We start from the raw sequence: 20,531 nt of genomic DNA on the forward strand, positions 1-20,531 counted from the left end.
GGTGTCATGGCCCAGCTCCTCTTCCCTCTCCTTCACTACGCATGCCGCCTCTGCCACCTCTTAGCCCTCCGCCTCTCGCTGGGAATATGCTCGCCTTGCCTGCCCGCCTGCATGATGGTGTGATGGCTGCCTGCATGACCCTGGTAACGTTAGCTCCTCTCCTCACCTTCAGCCTCGCCGTATCACCCGCGGGGAGGTCTTGAGGTCTCATTACCGCGTGTTTTGCAGAGATCGCGTGCATATCCAGCCAGCAGACCCTCCCTATCTCGTGCGTGCGGGGCGGGGTGCGGCGTGGAGTCAAGAAGGAGGTGGAGGAGGAGGAAGGCGAGGCTCACGGGGGTTCGGAAAGTGAGCAGGACACCAGTGGCAGTCCCGGCGGGGTGCGGGGCGGCACGCGAGACACGTACAAGGTGCCCGTCAGGCTCAGGCGAGGTGAGAAAGTGAGGAGGTGCCATTAGAGTTACCTGTGATTGGTCTGTCTTTTGTTTGAGTGCCCCCTTAACCTACCCTGATCATCTCCAAAGCCGGTATTCTCTAACCATTTCAACTTGCTATTCTTATTTCAGTTTCTATTTCATCTATTTGTAGGGGGCTTCGTGGTGCAGTGGTTAGCATACTCGGCTCACAACCGAGAGAACCCGGGTTAGATTCCCGGGCGGAGTGGAAAAATTTGGGCAGCTTTTCCGATACCCTACGCCCCTGTCCACCCAGTAGTGAATGGGTACCAGGTATTAATCGGGGGTTGTGTCCCGTCTCCTGATATGTGTCCTATAATTCCTTCCCCTTCTGTCTCTCTCCGGCATATGACCACAAATGTTGTGCCGACTAAACGAAACTTTCCAAGTTTTCATCTATGTATTTGTATTTCTAACATTACCTATTGCTATTTCTATTTGAGTGCCCCCTTAACCTATACCCTGATCATGTCTGGGGCCGGTATTATCTAACCAACTATTTCAACATTGTATTTCTGTTCTATTTTGGGGACACTACTGCGAAAGCCTTGTCAAATATATGTGCCTGGGGCTTGAATGTATAAGAATATGACCCCAGTACAGTAAAAATTGTTAATACCGTAAACGAATCCATATAAACTATTTTGGGGGACACTCTGCATCCTGAGCCCGAGCAGAGGACACTAATAATAAGGGTCGTATTATAAGACATTTCGTCGCCCAAGAACACATATTTGACAAGCCTTTCGTAGGAGTTTTGGGCATTTCCAGGAATACTTTTATGACCCTGGTGGTAGTTTGACCTTTCTTCTGTACCGTGAACCTAAAGAAACGCTCATTAGAACCCGATTGATCCCCTCTTTGACCTTTAGAAATAGATGATGTGAGAAGGGAAAGTATCTTATAATACCGACCTAATTCTACGCCATTCTCCGCAGGTGCTGACTTCAGTTTCCACCCAGACTCCAGCACAGAGAGCAATGACGGCGTTCCCCGTGCCCCCCGCGACCTCAGCACCTCCCCCACCCACCTCAGCATGCCTCTCACAGACTCCATGCCTGTACACCTGCTCCAACACCTTCACAGGGCCTGAGGTGAACGTTTAGCCCCCGTCCTCTCCCTCACTCCCCCTATGCCTGATTCTCTTGTCTTTTGGCTTCTACGCTGCTGGGTTTTTTTTTATCTTTGGCGTCTGCTTCTACTTACTGTCTCTGCTTTTCTCACTCCTGCTTATTCATTATCTCGTGTGTCTTGGCTTCTTACTCCTCAATATTTATCTTTTCCTCTGCTTCTTTCACTGTTTCTGCTTTCTCTCTCCTGCTTATTTATTATCTCTTGTGTCTTGGCTTCTTACTCAATATTTATCTTTTCCTCTGCTTCTTTCACTCTCTCTGCTTTCTCACTACACCTCTGTCCCTCCTACTCCATCACTGCTTTGCTAACTCCGCCTCTGCCTTATATTCTCTACCTCTGCTTCTCTTATGGCTTTATTTGCTTTCTCCCTCTATCCCTGCTTCATTCTCAGCCTCCTAGCATCTGTGTGTCATTAAAAGTTCCCCTCTCTGGCTATTTTTACTTTTTATTTGCAGTCATGTCCTTGCATATTTTCTCTATTTGCTTAACTTTCTTGGTTTTCTATTTTTACTGTCTTTTTGTTCTCCCTGTTCTGTGTCACTCATCCATTTAGCTTCTGTCTCACTGCCTTCCCTTATAACTTATTTACTCCTCCATCCGTTTAGCTCCTGCCTCACTGCCTTCCCTTATAACTTATTTACTCCTCCATCCGTTTAGCTTCTGTCTCGCTGCCTTCCCTTATAACTTATTTACTCCTCCATCCGTTTAGCTCCTGTATCGCTGCCTTCCTTTATCCTCCATCCATTTAGCTCCTGTCTCTACTGCCCTTATAACATTTACTCCTCCATCCGTTTAGCTCCTGTCTCGCTGCCTTCCCTTATAACTTATTTACTCCTCCATCTATTTACTCCTCCATCCATTTAGCTCCTGTCTCTGCCTTCCCTTATAACTTTTGCTCCCTCCATCCTTTAGCTCCTGCTCCATCTGTTGAGCTCTGTCTCGCTGCCTTCCCTTATAACTTATTTACTCCTCCATCCGTTTAGCTCCTGTATCGCTGCCTTCCTTTATGATTTATTTACTCCTCCATCTGTTGAGCTCCTGTCTCGCTGCCTTCCCTTATAACTTATTTACTCCTCTGTCTCCCCGCTCTCTCAGGCCAGTCATAGAGAAACCTTATTGCCTGCACCCAGTGGACTCTCAAACCCAAGAGGCAATTTTGAGTTTTATTAAAGTCTGATAAGTTTAAAGTATTACAGTCCTGGAATATCAAGTTCATTCATGGGATAATTGAGTTTTTTTTTTCTAACAGTTCCAGAAGTTTGATAATATTGGGTGCATCATGTCTTCTTGCACTTCTACGAAATCGCATCCTTTAACATTTTAGTGAATTATAACTCAAATATTCATAAAAGTTTTCAGTGCATTATGACTAAATATATTCACATACAAGTTTCCCATTAACCCAGTAGCAGCGGGGATCATGTTAATGGTCCCTCTAAGTGAGAAAAAATCACCACTCACAAAAACCATTTCATAATATATATCAATGCATTTGTGATCAATTTATACATCATCTATTTTGGGGGGTTTATATTATGGCACAAATTTGGCCCGTCACTGCGCTGCTACACAGTAAAGCCACAAATTTGGCCTGTCGCTGCTACCGGGTTAACCATGGCACAAAAATTCACATACTCCTACATCCTAACTCAAAAAATTCACATATGTACTTAAACTTTCATTGCAACTCAAAAGGCCAAGTGTGATTTGTCTGGAGTCCTCTGCCGCATAATTTTCCTTTAGTTGCAATCTCTTCCTCTCTTCCCTGTGTTGTATTAAATTCCTCAATGATATATCCCCTATTAATCTGTAGTGTTTTGAATGGTGTTTGCAGCCTGTGTGTGTGCGTGTCACTTTTACTGCAGTATTTTTAGACGTCGTACCGTACACTGGAATTCCCTGTTTGTATTTGCATCATGTTGGCATTTTCATGATAGGAGGGCACGGACAAGGCTCATTTGGAAAACTAGAGAAAGTGAGTGAGTGAGTGAGTTGAAAGATAGAGCGAGAGATTTAATTCATGTCTGCATATAGCTGTCATTTTGTCACTCACTGATTGTAGCCTCATGTCTCTCACAGCTTGATTCATGTCATGCACACACTCATACCCTTGTGTTGTGAGGTTAGTGAGAACCTTCCTCCTAATCACCTTCACCCACCACCTAACCCCTCCCACCTCACAATGAACTCTCTCACTCCCCTTACTTCCCCATCACTGTAAGATCCTCCCCTTCCTCCCTTACTACACACCCCATTCCTTTTTCCCTTCACACCTATTCCTCACCCCCATTACTCCCTCAGACAGAATCCAATGCTCTCTACCTCCACCCCATCCATACACCCCCTCCCATCACCCCATTACCTCACCACAAAACCCCTCCCTCCACCCCCTCCCTCTCCCTAGTCACCACCTCCCTGCTGTGACCACCCCTGCCCCCTCCTTCAGGCCCAGCAGTACCCTGGACAGCGTGTACTCTGTGGAAGGGCGGTTGGGACCCTACGTCCCCCACTGGGTTCTCTGACTCCGTGAGCTCTCTGAGGCGGAGTGTGACCGAGACCTGGGACAGGGAGGTCCAAGGAAGGCCACAGCAGCATGGCAGGTGGGGTCACAGTGGGAGGGAGACCACTAGAGGAAGGGTAGACCATGACAGGGGAGGATAGACCAGAAGAGGGAAGAGTAGACCACTAGAGAGGGATAGGCCACTAGGAATGTGTTCGTCTTGTTGGTCTAGGTTAGGTTGGTCCATCAGTCTAGATGTATTTGGTGATCTGAAGGGTAAATTACGCTGTATTTATCCCAAAGGAGTTGAGCCGAGATGATTCACAGAAGGCTTTGACCATGAGTTTCCTTTCCAGAGTTTAGATTTTGCATGGACTCCTCAGCGTTTCATTCCCACCATGAGAGTCACGCTTGGAACGGTCTGTGGAAGAGTCTATACAAAATGATGTCCTCTTGAGTAGCGAGTCATGTACAATGGTCAAGATTTCCTGTGGATCAATTCAACTCAATTCTCTTGGTGTGATTGTAGCCTTATTCCTAGTCTGGTGTGGTGTAATTGTGCATTTGTGTGCATTTGTGATGAGGCTTGTTCTGACATCAGGTTTTTCTGGCGTGTGTGTTATTTCTGGAGTCAGGTATATGATTGTTTGGTGGGTATCAGATGTGGTGCCGGGAATGTGAGTAACTGTATGGAGTGTGCCAGATGTGAAGTATGCAGTCAAATGGTGTATCAGTTATTGGGTAGGCAGTTGTAAAGAGTGTGTCAGGTGTGAAGTATCCGTTAACTGGCCATGGTTTGTGTGCGTGCTTTGGTGCAAGTCCTGTAGGTGTTACTTTTGGCATATGCATCACACATCTAAGTGGTTGGTCTTGAGGTGAATGGGCTGTTCTTTCCTCCTCTTCATCTTTCTTTGATAAAACAAGACAGATGGTGTTCCTGTCTGCCTTGTTTGCTCCTGTTCTCTTATGTGCAGTTGTTAAGTTGCCGTCTCTTTCTGTAGCCGTCGTCTGTAGCCAAAAAAGAACATTACTCTTACTCTTTGCAGTATTAGACATAGGATGAAATGTATTCTATATGATATACTACTCTGGTTGCATGGTAGTGAGTAGCAAGTAGAATAGCTGTGTGTATGCGTCTTTTAACCCGGTAGCTGCGGGGATCATGTTTCTTAAAGGCCCCTCTAAGCGAGAAAAATGAGAAAATATCATCACTCACACAAATCATGTCATAATATATATCAACACATTTGTGATCAGTTTTTGCATCATCTATTTTGGGGGGTTTGTATCATGGCAAAATTTTGGACTGTCGCTGGTACACGGTAAAGCCACAAATTTGGCCCGTCGCTGCTACCGGGTTAAGCTGACTAACAATGCAGAGGTACTAAAGAATTATGTCAGCCACTGTAGTGTGTTTTTGAGTTGTTGATGAAAAACTTAGATAAATTATTGTTTCTGATATTGCTTCTCCCCCCTTTTCTTATTCTTTTCTTTAATTTACTGTCTGTTGGTTGATTTATGAACAATCCACTAACCACGCTAACCTCAGTACATAATTGTGAAACTTAATATTTTTGTAGTTTTTATTGAATGGTAGTGTAAGGGATCAAGTCTTATATGAATAATACCTGCCTCTCATTAGTTTTTATATCCATGTCAGCTCATTGAAGGGACTATGTTTGGGTCTATAGGAATTTCCAATCTTTCCTTTATGCCCTCTCATTCTCGGTAACAATAATAATAGTAACGTTACAGTGTTTCATTCTCGGTAACAATAATAATAGTAACGTTACAGTGTTTCATTCTCGGTAACAATAATAATAGTAACGTTACAGTGTTGACCCAGTTCTTCAGGGTGCTTTCTCATCACTAACATAATTATTGAATGATATGGTGTGTAGAGATTAAGACAAATAAACTAGGAATATACTCACTAACACACTAACTACATGAATTTACTATTTTTCCTCTATGCCCTTTCATGTATCTTGGTAACAACAGTAATAATAACGTTAGTGTTGACCCAGTTCTTCAGCGTGCTTTCTCATCACTAACATGAGTACTGAATGAAATGGTGTGTAGAGATTAAGACAAATAAACTAGGAATATACTCACTAACCCAGGCCATTCTATCACCTTGCAGACGGGCCTTCCCTCCTCGCCCTCCCACGGACTACAGCATCCACGTGTGACCCTCAGTCTTGGGGTTGGACTAAGGCTGGGTCAAGGTTATGGGCGGAGGGTTGTGAGCATTCCCTAACCCCTTTCTAGTCCATGTCGGAATATTCCACGTTCTGTAAATACGTACTTCAGTGAGGGAAATAAATACTCCAGATTAGACTATGTGTAGTGGAGGTTTTATCGGTTGTCTGTTTGGGTATTGAGTGGAGATTGTGATTGGCTGTTTGGGGTGGTGTAATGTGTGTGTGTGTGTGTGTGTGTGTGTGTGTGTGTGTGTGTGTGTGTGTGTGTGAAAAATATTGTGATCCTCGGGTCAGACCCCATATGAAACACTTCCCACGTGGTTGGTAGTTACGTTTTATTTCCCCCCTAGTCCAAGAATTCTGAATGTTAAGACACACACGAATGTATTTTTGCCGTAGACTAACACAGAGTGGGATTAATAATTGTACTAAACCTGCTGCATATCACTCCATCATATCACTGTTGTCTTTGTATATATTAGTGTGTGTATGTGTGTGGGAAAGGGTGCGTGAGCGTGTGTATTTGTGTGTGTGTGTTCAAGTTTCCATATATAGTGTGTGGGAGTGGGGTGGGGTGAACGTTTGTGTGTGCGCGAGTTTCCAGTCTAACCACAGAATATTTGTCTCCGCCGCGCCTCTCCGTCGGGAAAGAGGTGGGAAGTAGTGACTTGGGGTTCTGACCTCTCTATGTGCTAAGGCCAAATAAATCATTACTACATGTGCCCAAAGTGTGTAACTACTTGAAATTTGGTCCTTCTGGTTAACCTCTCTGCTAACTAACTAACCAACCCTTTTTCCTGTTGCTGGTAGATAGAAATTCCTTACAATCTAAGTTCATTAACCTTAATTTGGAGAGCCTATTGATTTTGCATTTAAGTATTGTCCATGAGTCTTGAATTTGTATCTTATCTGCTTTGAATTTTTTGCCGTCACATTACTTTTCTGTTGTTCTAATGGATTGATTTATATCTCGGTCAAACATAGCCTTGGCAACATCTTCTTATGCAGGACTGACTTCTAGCTTGAGAATATGCAGTAAGCCCTCCCTGGCCAGCTTCATCTTCTAGCCTCTTGTAGTTTTCATCCATTCAGCTTTTGGTGGGTTATCTTCTGTCTCTTGGTCTGTAGTGCTCTCCTTACAGTAATGCTGGAAAATAGTATTGTGTTGGTAAGCATGCACTGGGTGAAGCTGAAAGGTGTATCTGAAGAATGAGTTTTTAATTAGGGGATCTTCAGCTGTCTTAAGTAACTAATTGGGGAGGATGTTAATTTTACAGCAAAAGAGGCATGAGAAAGTTGGGGAACCTCTGATGCACCTCTGAATGGTCTCAATGAAACTCTTTATATTATTTGCTATAAGATAGATTTCCAAGGGACTTAGCCCTCCTACAAAGTAACAATACATTGGTCACAGTCTTCCTGTAGTGTTCCGTGTCTCTGGTGGGAAGGGGGAGGCCGCTGCATGGGGTGTGGAATGGTCGCCTTTTCAGATATGGCTTGCAAGCTTCACTGGTATGCTGCTCATGTGCTTGTGCTCGGCTGGCTGGAAGCAGAAAAGGGTAACGCCCCACAGACACATCTAGGCAAAGTGCACGGCAGAAGTGACCACCACCACAGCAGTTGAAGCAAGACTGATCTACTTGGCTGACAGCTGAACTGCACTGCCTCACCTAACCCAGCCTCGCCTCTACCCAACCTCACTTGCAGGCAGTTTGTATAGCAGCCTTGTGGAGGGTGCTTCCTGGATGGTTAGTTTACTCTTTCTTCTGCGAGTTAATAATGTTTTGTATATATATTAAATCTTAAGTCCGTGAAATCAAAATAATCATCATTCTTGTAATTGGGATCATAAACTTGACATGGTGTGACTGATTTCAACATTTCTTACTCTACAGTGTTTTCAATAACTGCTAAAGGAGATATTAACTGCTAAAGGAGATATTAATGAAAGAATATTAAGTTAATTTTGCATGATAAATTTTTTCTTGAAGCTTAATGTGTATCACCTTGCTTGCATTTTCTTGTCTGAACACTGAACACTATCATGCTTGTGCCATCGCCTTCACCCCACGCGCTGGTCACCTCTGCCAGACACGCTATTAATTGGATACTTTCCCTCGCGTCAAAAATAATTTATTTCTACTCTTTTCTCTAGATTAAGGCAGTGGTCAGGTATGGTATTTGTTATCATCAAGCCTTATTGTATTTGACAGACAACCTACTAAAGGGGATATGGCAAGTGTAGAGCAGAGTCCAGAGGAATTGTGGAGCTTAGAGGAAAGAGGACCTTTTATAGTGACCTGCCTGATGTGGAGAGCCCCTTAAAACCCACTCGGCTATGGAGGTGTCTCTTCAGCGGAATGCTATTGGTGGCTTCCTGTCTGCCTGGTTGAGAGTTCAATCCCTCGTGTAGGAAATGTATGTTTGCCCCTTTCCCAGTCCGAGATCAATTTCTTGTGTGTTTGGTTATTACAGAGATGCCGTGGATGATGGGAAGAGGATTCTGGGCATTACAAAATTCACTTTCCCATCATCTACGACATCTCTGTAACCGAAGTTGGTACAGTTATTGGTGTCAAACTGGAAAGGAATACACAAAAATGTGATCTTAGACTGGAAAGGGGTAAAGAAACATTTCTGACACTGGGGATTGAACCTGTGACCAACCAGCCAGGAAGCCACCACTACCATTCAGCTAAAGAGATGGCCCCCTCACTGAGATGACTCAAGTTACTGGTCTTTCCCATACTTCGTGTTCTTCAAATGGCCATGGTCCAATCCATGTTTTTCTTTCCAGTTCAAACGCTGGACTTGAAGACGCCAACGAGTGAAGTGCCAACATCACGGCCAAGGTGTGTGACTCCCTCTGAGCTCTGTGACTCCATCAGTAAGATCCTGAACCACCTGCACCGCCTGTCTGTGCCGCGCAAGTCAAGCTCTCGGGACCTCGGAGAACTGGCGGAACTCTTTGAGGATTCCTGTACTGAGCTGCAGGTGTACTAAGCAGGTGCTCCCTCAGTATGTTCATCACATCCCCTGTAGTGGATTCACCATTTGCTCAAAATCTGTCCGTATCCTTTGCTGCCAGAAAGGTGTCGGCTCCTGCAGGTCCTTTGCTCCTCTCTGCTCGGCCACACAGTCCCAACACCTATCTCTTCCTCTCGTGTGTTACCTATAGCTAACACATGAGAGGAAGAGACTATCTGATGGGGCTGTGTGGCAGGCTGGGGAGAAAAGGATCTGAAGCAATCAAAAACAATCTTGCCAATCTGGTTTCACTGTAGTGCCAACCCCACCTAGTCTTTGTCTCTTTTGATTGGCTGAAGTGGCAGCTAATCATGGTAAACACTCACTTATTTGCAGACATCACATGCAAAACTTCTCTACTGTTGAGTGCGAATGGCCAGTTGGAATTCTTGGGAAACGATCATATTCGTAGTACAAAAAGTATACGTTGCAAATACAATCTTGTCATTGAAGGATATGGACAGGTTTTGGACAAGGTGATGAACAACAATGGACATGATGAAGATACTGAGAGTCTGCAGAGTGGCTGTGATGGGCAGCAAACACAAGATTGATGGCAAGAAGCAACTTTTTTCTGAGGGCCTCTGAAATATATCTGACTATAAGCCTTTCATGTACACCAGTAATATGTTAATTCTCTGTGTATCTAACTTAGTTAATAAAATTTAGTTGACTTACCACAAGCTTTATTTCTCCCAGTTTTGCTTCACCTGGTATAAGGGTCACTTCTTTGGTAATAGGTGAGGAGGACATCTTTCTTCTGGACCTCCTTAAATGAATGTGGACTCCATGATTGATGCTGTACAGTCATTGGAGTCAAACTGTAAAGAAAGAAAAAGAAAAAGTAAAAGCTCTGGACTGGGCAAGGGGTCTGAAAGGAGCAGTGAAAGGAAAGAGATAAACATAGGATGATGACTGTACAAAGATTAATAAAAATAAAGAATTGCAATGTTGAAATCAAGAAGCCATGAAAGTGGGAGTTATTTGAAGGATGAAAAGAGGTGCTGGTGTGTTTGTGAAAGACGGTGAGGCTGTGAAGGAGAAAACAGGACAATCAAATTACTACACAGGACTATGGGCCAGTTTTACAGTCCTATACACTGCGTTCGTAAGCTCCCCAACCAAACACAAAACATGACCAAACTCCTTGTAGCCCTAGTGTTTGGCATTGAGATAAAAAGGAGAAGGAAATTTTAGGAAACCACACAGGTAATCTCTTTATTAGTATCTGGTATTGAGTAGAAATAACGGATCACTGTGGTGAATATAGGTTGGTTTGGGCGCTTACAATGACACGGTGTTGGACTGTCGAACTGGCCGTATGACCATGGAGAGAGAGGAAGGGGTATATAGATGAACCCCTTTTCCTCCCTGGTCTAAGATGGAGTTTGGTATGATCTGTAAGTGATAATTAACAACTGAACACTGTCTGAAATATGCTTAATTAACATAATCTATGACCACACTAAAAATAAAAGGAAATCGATACTCCCTTGATTACATGTCCTAAATAACTGCAAAGACTGAGGAATAGAAGCATGAGTTAAGAAGTTTAAGTGGACAAAGAGACAGAGGGTGGAAAGGGGGGGGGGGGAGACAATGAACTGATGATGATGACAATTATTGATTGATTGATTAATAGTTTATTGTTGCAATTCAAAAACATAGTAGATGTGAATAGCATGCAATACATGGAAACAATAGTATGTATTGAGTACTTTAGGTGGACAATGTTATAAATAGATGAAGAAAAAGAAAAGGAAAAAAGCATGACTAATTATAGAAGAAAAAAAGAGCAGACTAACGATTACTTATATGAAAAGCCATTACAATACTGATAATGATAACAACAACAACAGCAACAATAATAATAATAATAATAATAATAATAATAATAATAATAATAATGATAATAATGATAATAATGCATAATAATGCATAATAATGATAATAATGATAATGATGATAATAATAATAATAATAATAATAATAATAATAATAATAATAATAATAATAATAATAATAATAATAATAATAATAATAATAAAAAGAAGGAGAAGGAGGAGACCGAGAGGCAGATAAGAAACCGTGACACACACACACACATATACACACACACACACGCACACAAACATCCTGTCAACACTTTATAATCACAAGTGGCTGTCAGGAGCGTCAGGAGAGCCAGCCAGCGTGGACGTCAGCCCTTTGTATTACTTTAAGATGTGAGAGACAAACGTTGAAGATGTCACGCGGATCGGTGCCTCTCCCGCTCCTCCTCTTTCTCCTCCTGACGGCGACCACAACGACGAAGGGTAAGGACATTGCTTTCTCTCTCATCTAGTTTGTCTCAGTAATTTCTAAATCACTCCTTTACTTTAGTTACTCTCTTTCCTTCCTCTCTTTCTCCCCTTCCATTCTTCCCTCTTTCACTCACACGGACATTTTATATTCCCTCCTCTCCTTCCTTTTTCATTCCCTTTTCTCATTTATCAACTCCATCACTCCTATTCTTTCCCTTACCCACTCTTCTCCTTCCTCTCTGTCTCTCCTCTCATTCTCTTTTCCTCGCTTCTTTACTTCAATTCTCTCTCTCACTCGCATTTACTCTCTTCCCTCCTCTCCATTTCCCCTTTCATTCCTTTTCTCTCACTTTGCACCCCTTTCTCCTTTCCTTTCCTCTATTATCCGTTTACTCTTGTTCCTTCACTCTTTAAATCGCTTATTAATCTCTCCAATTATTTCGTCAGTTCTCTCTTCTACTCAAAGTCTTTCCTCGTCTCCATCTCTCTTACTACTTCCCGTATACCTTTAACTCTAATTGGCGACACGCACGCAATCCTATACAACACACACACAACATACACACACACACAACACACCGAAAGAAACACAAGCAGAACTCAACACTGTGCTTACGTAACTCTTGGGTCAACAACCTCCGTGTCCTCCCTCCGCCGCAGGACTGAAGGCGGGGCACGACAACTTCATCTCCTGCAGCGGCGGTACAACTAGCGGCTCCATCATCGACGAAATCCTCTGCGACCCCGATGGCCTTGTACCCCCTGTGGAGAGTGAGTTGCTTAGAGGAAGGTTTTTGTGTTAAGAAGAGGAGGAGGACATGATAGGATAGGGGATGAAATATAGTGATTGGAATGATAATGATGGGGTGATTAAAAGGTTGAGAAGGTGTCTGTATGTGTGTGTGTGTGTGCCCCCCTCCAGGTCACAACATCTGCCAGCTCCTGATGAAGTGTGGCGGGAAGGCGGGTCACGTCAGGGTGGTCATGTTCCTCGCCGCCACCTTCACAGCCCCCGACGGTATGGTGGCGCCCTCTCTTTCATTTCTTTACTTCGCACCTTTTCTGATACACCACGATCCTCTTTCTCCTCTCTACCGATTCTCTTAACTGTCATTTCTTTACCTGGCACCTTCTCTCATACGTTTCTTTTCTCTTTTTCTTCTCCCCCAATTCTATTTAAACTATTTTTATTGCTTGGCCTCCTCTCTGATGCATATACTTCCTCTTTATCTTCTCCGCCGGTTTCATTAACTCTACTCAATTCTTTAATTCTCTCTTTCATACCCATTCATATTCACTAGCTTAGCCATTGAACCTGAAACTAACCTATAAAATATTGATTCTCGTACTTCGAACTCCTGATTTTCAACGGAACTCGCTCTCTGTATTTTAGTAAACATTGTGGAACCTTTGAACTCCTTCACCTATTTACCGCCTATTCACTATCTTGGCCTTGGGAGTTGAATATCTTAGCCTCAGGAGTTGAAGCAAGACGTAAAATACTGATTATCTTCGAAGTCGTGATATCTCGTACGTACCTCAAACCCATGATCTTTTAAAGGAACTTGCATCTCTCCCATTCAGCGAACATTGTGAGGTCCTCGAATTCCTACTCTGCCTCCGCCTTCGCTTCCGCCTTCCCCTCCGCCTCCGCCTCCGTCGCCTCCACCGCCGAGAATGTGACAACTGAAGATGATGGTGACGTGGATGACAGGACGAGTATTAATCTTCTGAAGGAGCTCGTGGTGGCCTCTTACAAACTAAACGGCTCCTCCTCCACTTCCACTACCTCCAAAACCAACAACGACGACAACACTTCTACCTCCTCCACCACCTTCTCTCCATCCTCCATTCTCCTCGTGGTGGCGATCAAGGACCCGTTTCAGGTATGTTACGAAGTCTTGGAGAGCTGATTTGTTTGGATTTACTACTACTACTACTATTACTACCACTACTACTGCTACTAGTACTACCTCTGCTACTACTACTACTACCTCTGCTACTACTACTACTACTACTACTACTACTACTGATATACGTGTGGAGGCTGACTGCTCTCTTGAATCATATAGTTCTTTTTCTTTATATTGAAGTAAACAGCTCAAAGGGCAATACAAAATAAAACAACAAAAAACAAAAAAGCCCGCTAAGCATTGCGCCTATAAAAGTAAATAGGATCGAAAGGGTAGAAAATAAATCAGTGTATCGTCGTCCCTTTTCACAGACTCACTTTATCAGATCCATATAAATAACGGGTTGGTGATGCTCAGTAAAGGGGATTCTAGGTTAGTGGCCGCTATTTATAGAATCAAGTCGTATTCGTCGTATTGTGTCTCTCAATCTCGTCTCCTCTCCTCCTCTCTGTCCGCTCCCCGAGACCTCCTGGGTAGAAGCCCCATATCTGTCTGTCCACACACATCCTGAGATAGCGAACCCTTCCCGCCCACCTCTCTCTCCATATATACCATACAGACACACATTGACACCCTCTGATATTGTAACTTCAGCTAACTAATGTAAGATACGAGCTCTACACATCTGTCTGTCCACACACACATCCTGAGATAGCGAACCCTCCCCGCCGGCATCTCCATCTCCATCTCCATCTCCATCTCCATCTCCATCTCCATCTCTCTCTCTCTCCATCTCTCTCTCTCTCTCCATCTCTCTCTCTCTCTCCATCTCTCTCTCTCTCTCCATCTCTCTCTCTCTCTCTCCATCTCTCTCTCTCTCTCTCTCTCTCTCTCTCTCTCTCTCTCTCTCTCTCTCTCTCTCTCTCTCTCTCTCTCTCTCTCTCTCTCTCTCTCTCTCTCTCTCTCTCTCTCTCTCTCTCTCTCTCTCTCTCTCTCTCCAACTTAATATCAACTAGAGTTGAAATGCAATGTTTTGGAGCCTTCTGATTAATGTAAAATCACTTAGGTTTAAGGACAGACCACCTAGTCTGGACCACGGGGTCTGTGTGGTCTGATTCTCTCTCTCTCTCTCTCTCTCTCTCTCTCTCTCTCTCTCTCTCTCTCTCTCTCTCTCTCTCTCTCTCTCTCTCTCTCCATATAGACCATACAGGCACACATCGACACCCTCTGATATTGTAACTTACGCTAACTAACGTAAAATACGAGCTCTTCACAACTATCTGTCCACCGCATTTTAAGATCGCGAACCCTTCCCGCTCGCTTTCTATACAGATCATACAGACATATAGGAACACCCAGACCACAGCGAACAATGTAACTTTTTAATACCCAGAATTCCATTGTCCTATACATCCCCACGACGTCTGCCTGCCACGAAATACACGAGCAATTGATCCAGATTCCTGATCCGGCACCTTACACATCTGTCAGTCATATCATATAGGAGAAATACCAACAGCGCTCTCTCTGTTTCTCTATATTTAGCTTTCTATTTTCTCTACTTATCTATCTATCTATCTATTTATCTATATTTCTTCAATTTTCTCTACTTATCTATCTATCTATTTATTTATCTATAGTTCTTCTATTTTCTCTACTTATCTATCTATCTATTTATTTATCTATATTTCTTCAATTTTCTCTACTTATCTATCTATCTATTTATTTATCTATATTTCTTCTATTTTCTCTACTTATCTATCTATCTATCTATTTATCTATATTTCTTCAATTTTCTCTACTTATCTATCTATCTATCTATTTATCTTTATTTCTTCTATTTTCTCTACTTATCAATCTATCTATTTATTTATCTATATTTCTTCAATTTTCTCTACTTATCTATCTATCTATTTATCTATGTTTCTTTTAACTTCGCCGCCATTTATGCACCCCATTTTATCACCTCGTCAACTCGTGCCAGATTATACCGTTTTTCTTATCATGGGATCTAATTGTATACTCTCAAGGGATGCAATTACATACTCGTAGACTCAATTCCCCTCGTTTAGAGTCGCACCTTCAACGGCAAATACTACGCCATCGCCGCTACGTACTTCTGAGATAAAAATCGTCTTACTTTCCTCCCCTCTCAAGTTCGCTGTCACCTTCATTATCTACACCAAGTACGGGACACTCGAACCTTCTGCTTCTCATTATAACTTAAATGCATTATAGGATATTCGTGGGTGTCGCTGGAGAGTTTAGGTTCCAGTGGCATAGTCAATCGATTCTGACCTCTGTCGACTACTCTCTCAACTCTTTACAGGAGCAGCGCTAGCGGGATTCTAATCTTTCGCCCTTGAGCTGTCTCCTATACTGTATAAAATTAAACTATGCGCCCTTAGCTATACAACTTTTAAGGGGAGGCTCATTTGTATTGGATTGGGTATTTAGCGCTGGTGTATGGATTCACGAGAGCAAGATTATCTTAGCTCAGGAATAAGGTCGCGCATATTCTTGGACGCTACCGACTCACACATCAGTTATTTCTAGAAGCTAAAAAAAGAGGAAAAATGCCTTCTCATGAGTGTTTTTTAGAGTTCGTGATAGAGAAGCCTTGTCACATTCCCACCAGAGTAAAAAACAAGGCCAACAACTACGAAAGCCTTGGCAAACACGTAAACTTAAGCGCTGAAATGTTTAATAATATGACCCTAATTAAGACACTAATTCATGCTTGCCTGCAGGTGGCGACGTGGCACAGCGCGGCCCTGGACGGTACTCTGACGAGGGGGGCGGTGGAGGATGTGGAGCGGCGGGCTGGGACACCGTTGGACCAGCAGTACTTCTCCTCCGCCGTGGTGCACGTGGCCCAGGAGCTGTGTCAGGTGAATAGATTAGTGACAGCCATACCTGCTTCCCCCTTCTGTCTCTCTGCCTGTCAGCAACTCCTCTCCTCCTCCTCCCTTCAGTGTAATATGCTCCTCGTGTGACAGATAATATAGATAAGTATATAACCAAAAAGCGATTAATACTATCATGACAACTTAATTTAAAGAGTCAAGTTGTAAATAAATACACAGATATATAACCAAAAAGCGATTCAAACCTCATCAGAACTTCAGTAAATGCGTCAAGTTGTGAAAGAAGACAAATATATAACCAAAATGCGATTCAAACTTTCTCAGAACTTCATTAAATGCGTCAAGTTGTGAAAGAAGACAAATATATAACCAAAATGCGATTCAAGCTTTCTCAGAACTTCATTAAATGCGTCAAGTTGTGAAGAAAGACAAATATATAACCAAAATGCGATTCAAACCTTACCAGAACTTATTCAAACGGCGTCAAGTTGTGAAAAAAGACGACGAGGAAAGGCCATTTAATTTAACCACATCCAGACTTCATTGCGAGCCAGTTCATTAAGGCCATCAGTTTAAACCCAACAACCCACCCGTGCTTTCGTTATTTTTTGTTATTTATAGACAGAAGGTGAACAACAAACAGCACTGCCGAGGCCTGTATTGACGTTTTGACTGGGGAAGAAAAACCGGTAAAAAAATCTACGTCTAGCGCTTCGAGTAACGGATGGTAATGTGTGTGTGAATAAAATAGCAAACTACAGGCTCACCTTGGTTGGCTCGTCCACTTCCTGACTGATCAATGCAATCTTTGTCACCACTGGCGGATTCAGATTACATTATAGGCTTTCAGGTTGTGTGATGGTGGTGGTGACGGGTGGTGATGATTATTATGATGGTGGTGATGATTATTATGATGGTGGTGATGATTATTATGATGGTGGTGACGATTATTATGATGGTGGTGTTGGTGGTGAGTCGTGGTGGTGATAGAAGATAGATTATGTTAGCGGTCTCTAGTACTGTTTGTTGGTGGTGATGGTGGTGGTGTTAGTGAGCTCAGAGGTTGCTTGTTAACAGTTTAGCAGGTTACTGTAGGTTGTAAATACAGTGAGGCTAGATTAGTATAGTGGGAGCCTATAGATTAGAACTTTAGTAAGGCAGGGTTGCGAATTGTAAGGTTAGGTTGCAGATTTCGTGGGGCTAGGGTACTATGGTGTGGGGCTACGTTACAAATATAGCCAAGGTTATAATATGGTTGACAATCTAATTTATATGGTCATTGTTGGTTAATTCGAGATAGAGTCCAAACTTGGTACGCATGAAGTAGCTCTCTTTTGTCTCTTATCAGAGGAAGCCAATTCTGGTGACCTAGAGAGAGCGAGAAAGAGCGTGTGCCTGGTGCCCAAGACTCGCCCCAAATGTCAACGGGTAAGACTAGGAGAGGATGCAAGGACACGCACACGCACACACGCTCACACACTCACAGGCTCACACACACACTCACACACACTCTAACACGCTCACACACGCTCACACACACACACACACACACACACACACACACACACACACACACACACACTTGACATACTCTACAAAATAATAAAAAAAACGAAAACAGCGGCATGCACTTCATATGGATGCACAAATTAATGAAAAAAAAAGTCAGGCAAAAGTTCATTCTCATAAATTAATCGAAGGCGAAGCAAAATTTAAAGTAATGAATGAAGGCGAATGAATTTAAATCGTTTTCGTGTACTCGAGAAACGCTATTTACGTAATATTTGAAGTCTGATTCCGACATATTTCTGAAACGTACACAAAATCTCATTACATCAACTTCGCTTCCTCCCTTTTAGCATGTTTTTATTTTTTTATTTTTATCTGCACTTAACTCCATATCAAAGCAGTGTGCATGGATGGCTCTCTATGCAGCACACTATATGCATCGCAGGGTCACTTTTAGCACGCGCGGGGAACAGGCTCAGGGCCAAAATATCAAATGCACACTTGAGGATTCCGTAACCCGTTTCAAGTTTTTTCTTCCCGTTGTGAAGGTCAACATTACCTGGTGATGGGAGGAGGAGGAGGAGGAGGGGGGATATTTTTGCCCACTTACCTACTGAATTTCTCTCTTCATCTCCCTGCTTACCTACTGACCTATACTAACCGTCTGCTAAGGTAAGTAGGCTAACTATCTTCAAATTGACTGTCCGCCCGGGTGGTAGATCCATCTCTTCACCTTGACCGCTTGTACAGATAAATCCACCTTAAATTAACAGCTATATACGTCTCCTGTTTGCCTGTTTGTTCCTACTCTTATTATAGTTTACCAATATTTAGGAGCAGTAAGTAGCGGGCTTTTTTTTATTATCGTTTTCTTTTTTTTTACGCTCTTGCACTGTCTCCTCTGCTGTAAAAAAATAACGTATATTATTATTATTATTATTATTATTATTATTAACATTATTATTATTATTATTATTATTATTATTATTATTATTATTTCATGTGATGGTCAGGAGCAGATAGATAAGCGTACCCTGAAAAGCTTAGGTATAGAAAATGGTATAAATAAACCTAGCATGAAAATTATTAAGTACAGAAAATGACATACCAAACACACTCTCTCTCTCTCTCTCTCTCTCTCTCTCTCTCTCTCTCTCTCTCTCTCTCTCTCTCACCAGAAGAGCACACGGCCGAGGGGGTCAAGGACGCTTCGGGACATCGCCCTCACTGTCGTCTGGATCGCCTTCGTCGCCGCCTTCTTCGCTCTTCTCCTGACCATCGGTGTGTGTGTGTGTGTGTGTGTGTGTGTGTGTGTGTGTGTGTGTGTATGTGTGTGGTGTTCCCTCTGATTAGTACACCGTTTTTTTTCTTTTCCCTTACGTCCTCTCTTGCCTTCAGTGCAGTCTCCCCTTCCATTACATTGTTCTCCTTTTTCTTTCTCCCATTTATCCGTCAGCGTCAGCGTCACTATCCTTTGTTGTTTACTTGCAACAATAAACTATCAATCAATCAACCAATCACTATCGCATATTGCCACTGCATATCCACCGCATTTCCACTCAATAACACTTTTCCATCACTATCACCACATTCAGTACCTCTTGCCTGACGCAGAGTAACCAACCACCTATTCACTCCCTCCTCAGTGGTGGCGCTCCTCCGGGCTCACCACCGCGCCGGGAGGACACGCCGCGTCGAGGCCGGACACGAGCAGGTGAGGCGGAAGGAATCGTCTCGGCCGTTCGCCATCACCAGCACCTCGGAGATCCAGGACCTCGGCGCCGTGTACTACAAGTCCTCGGGCAAGGTTCTCCTCGCCACCATGGACATCACAGCCGTGCCCCCTCATAACTGTTCCTCCACTGACAACTTGCTGCAGAATTGAGGTCGCCCGAGGAACGACTGCGTGAGCGTTTGAGATGGAGAGAGACAGCGGTGCGTGAACTCACATTACAACTAACGCTTTGAAGTCCTCGAAGTAATTACGAGAACGTTATTATAGTGCCTGTGTAAAGGAAATGCCAATGAAGTGTCTGAAGAGGTGGGTTTGATGTTCTCTTTGCTGTAGAACTAAGAAAACTGAACTCTTAGAGGGATTCAAGTTAGCGTTCGAAACAGCAGACAGACACCGAGGCACTACACTGCGTCTAAAGCCACCATCAAGTCGTCACAATTAGAATAAGAACTGCATTACTTACTGTACATATATAAAACTAAATAGACTAGCCACGAAAATGAAAAAACGAAGAGGCTGAGGTTATTAAATGGCTCTGTGGGACATGAAACTAAAACAGTTACCAAGGATAAAAAAAAAAGTTTGGTATGATGCTCGACCCTCCCTCCACGGACCTCTGCTATTTACGAGGCTGTGTGAATAGGGGGCGAGGGGTGCCATCTAGTGCGACTATGGGTGTACTATGACGTACAGGGTCATTGGGGATATCATTTGAAATACTGTAGCAAGTGTTTTACATTAAGGTCAGCATAGTGTGTGTATGTGTGTGTGTGTGTGTGTGTGTGTGTGTTGCATAAATAAAGCATGTAATTAGCTATTTTCCTTGATTTTTTTTCCACGACTCGGCAGTTTAGAAACAATATAAGTGTTCCTGACACTAAACTTGACCCACATTATTGTCACAAACGCTAAGGATGGATAACTACGTAAAATGTGAGTTAGGT

General features: G+C 43.1%; 1 protein-coding gene and 2 long non-coding RNA genes across 5 annotated transcripts; 2 read left to right on the plus strand and 1 right to left on the minus strand.

The window, feature by feature from the left end:
* Positions 1-1,484: 1,484 nt before the first annotated feature.
* Positions 1,485-9,486, plus strand: LOC126994808 (uncharacterized). 2 transcript variants are annotated; one of them, XR_007749628.1, is made up of 3 exons: positions 1,485-1,549; positions 6,233-8,041; positions 9,091-9,486. It is a non-coding gene; the product is annotated as an uncharacterized LOC126994808 (long non-coding RNA). The 2 variants fall into 2 exon arrangements; XR_007749629.1 differs by lacking the exon at positions 1,485-1,549 and adding an exon at positions 4,167-4,189.
* On the minus strand, positions 6,509-12,371 carry LOC126994809 (uncharacterized). The gene is made up of 3 exons (XR_007749630.1): positions 12,240-12,371; positions 9,999-10,141; positions 6,509-7,440 (listed from the first exon to the last, which is right to left on the minus strand). It is a non-coding gene; the product is annotated as an uncharacterized LOC126994809 (long non-coding RNA).
* Positions 11,468-20,064, plus strand: LOC126994807 (uncharacterized). 2 transcript variants are annotated; one of them, XM_050854089.1, is made up of 7 exons: positions 11,468-11,635; positions 12,284-12,394; positions 12,546-12,641; positions 13,208-13,509; positions 16,227-16,367; positions 19,031-19,133; positions 19,499-20,064. In XM_050854089.1, the coding sequence occupies exons 1-7, from the start codon at positions 11,566-11,568 to the stop codon at positions 19,735-19,737; spliced, it is 1,062 nt and encodes a 353-aa protein (XP_050710046.1). In that variant the 5' UTR covers positions 11,468-11,565; the 3' UTR covers positions 19,738-20,064. The 2 variants fall into 2 exon arrangements, with proteins under 2 accessions (XP_050710046.1, XP_050710047.1); XM_050854090.1 differs by having other exon boundaries at positions 19,034-19,133.
* Positions 20,065-20,531: the final 467 nt, after the last annotated feature.

This window comes from Eriocheir sinensis, unplaced genomic scaffold (genome assembly GCF_024679095.1).
Source record: "Eriocheir sinensis breed Jianghai 21 unplaced genomic scaffold, ASM2467909v1 Scaffold880, whole genome shotgun sequence".
NCBI lineage: Eukaryota > Metazoa > Arthropoda > Malacostraca > Decapoda > Varunidae > Eriocheir > Eriocheir sinensis.

Excerpts from the sequence above, each read along its gene's own strand:
- LOC126994807 (XM_050854089.1), top strand. The coding sequence starts at position 11,566 with ATGTCACGCGGATCGGTGCCTCTCCCGCTCCTCCTCTTTCTCCTCCTG. Across the intron at positions 11,636-12,283 it reads GGCGACCACAACGACGAAGG|GACTGAAGGCGGGGCACGAC; the intron begins GTAAGGACATTG and ends CCTCCGCCGCAG. Across the intron at positions 12,395-12,545 it reads CCTTGTACCCCCTGTGGAGA|GTCACAACATCTGCCAGCTC; the intron begins GTGAGTTGCTTA and ends GCCCCCCTCCAG.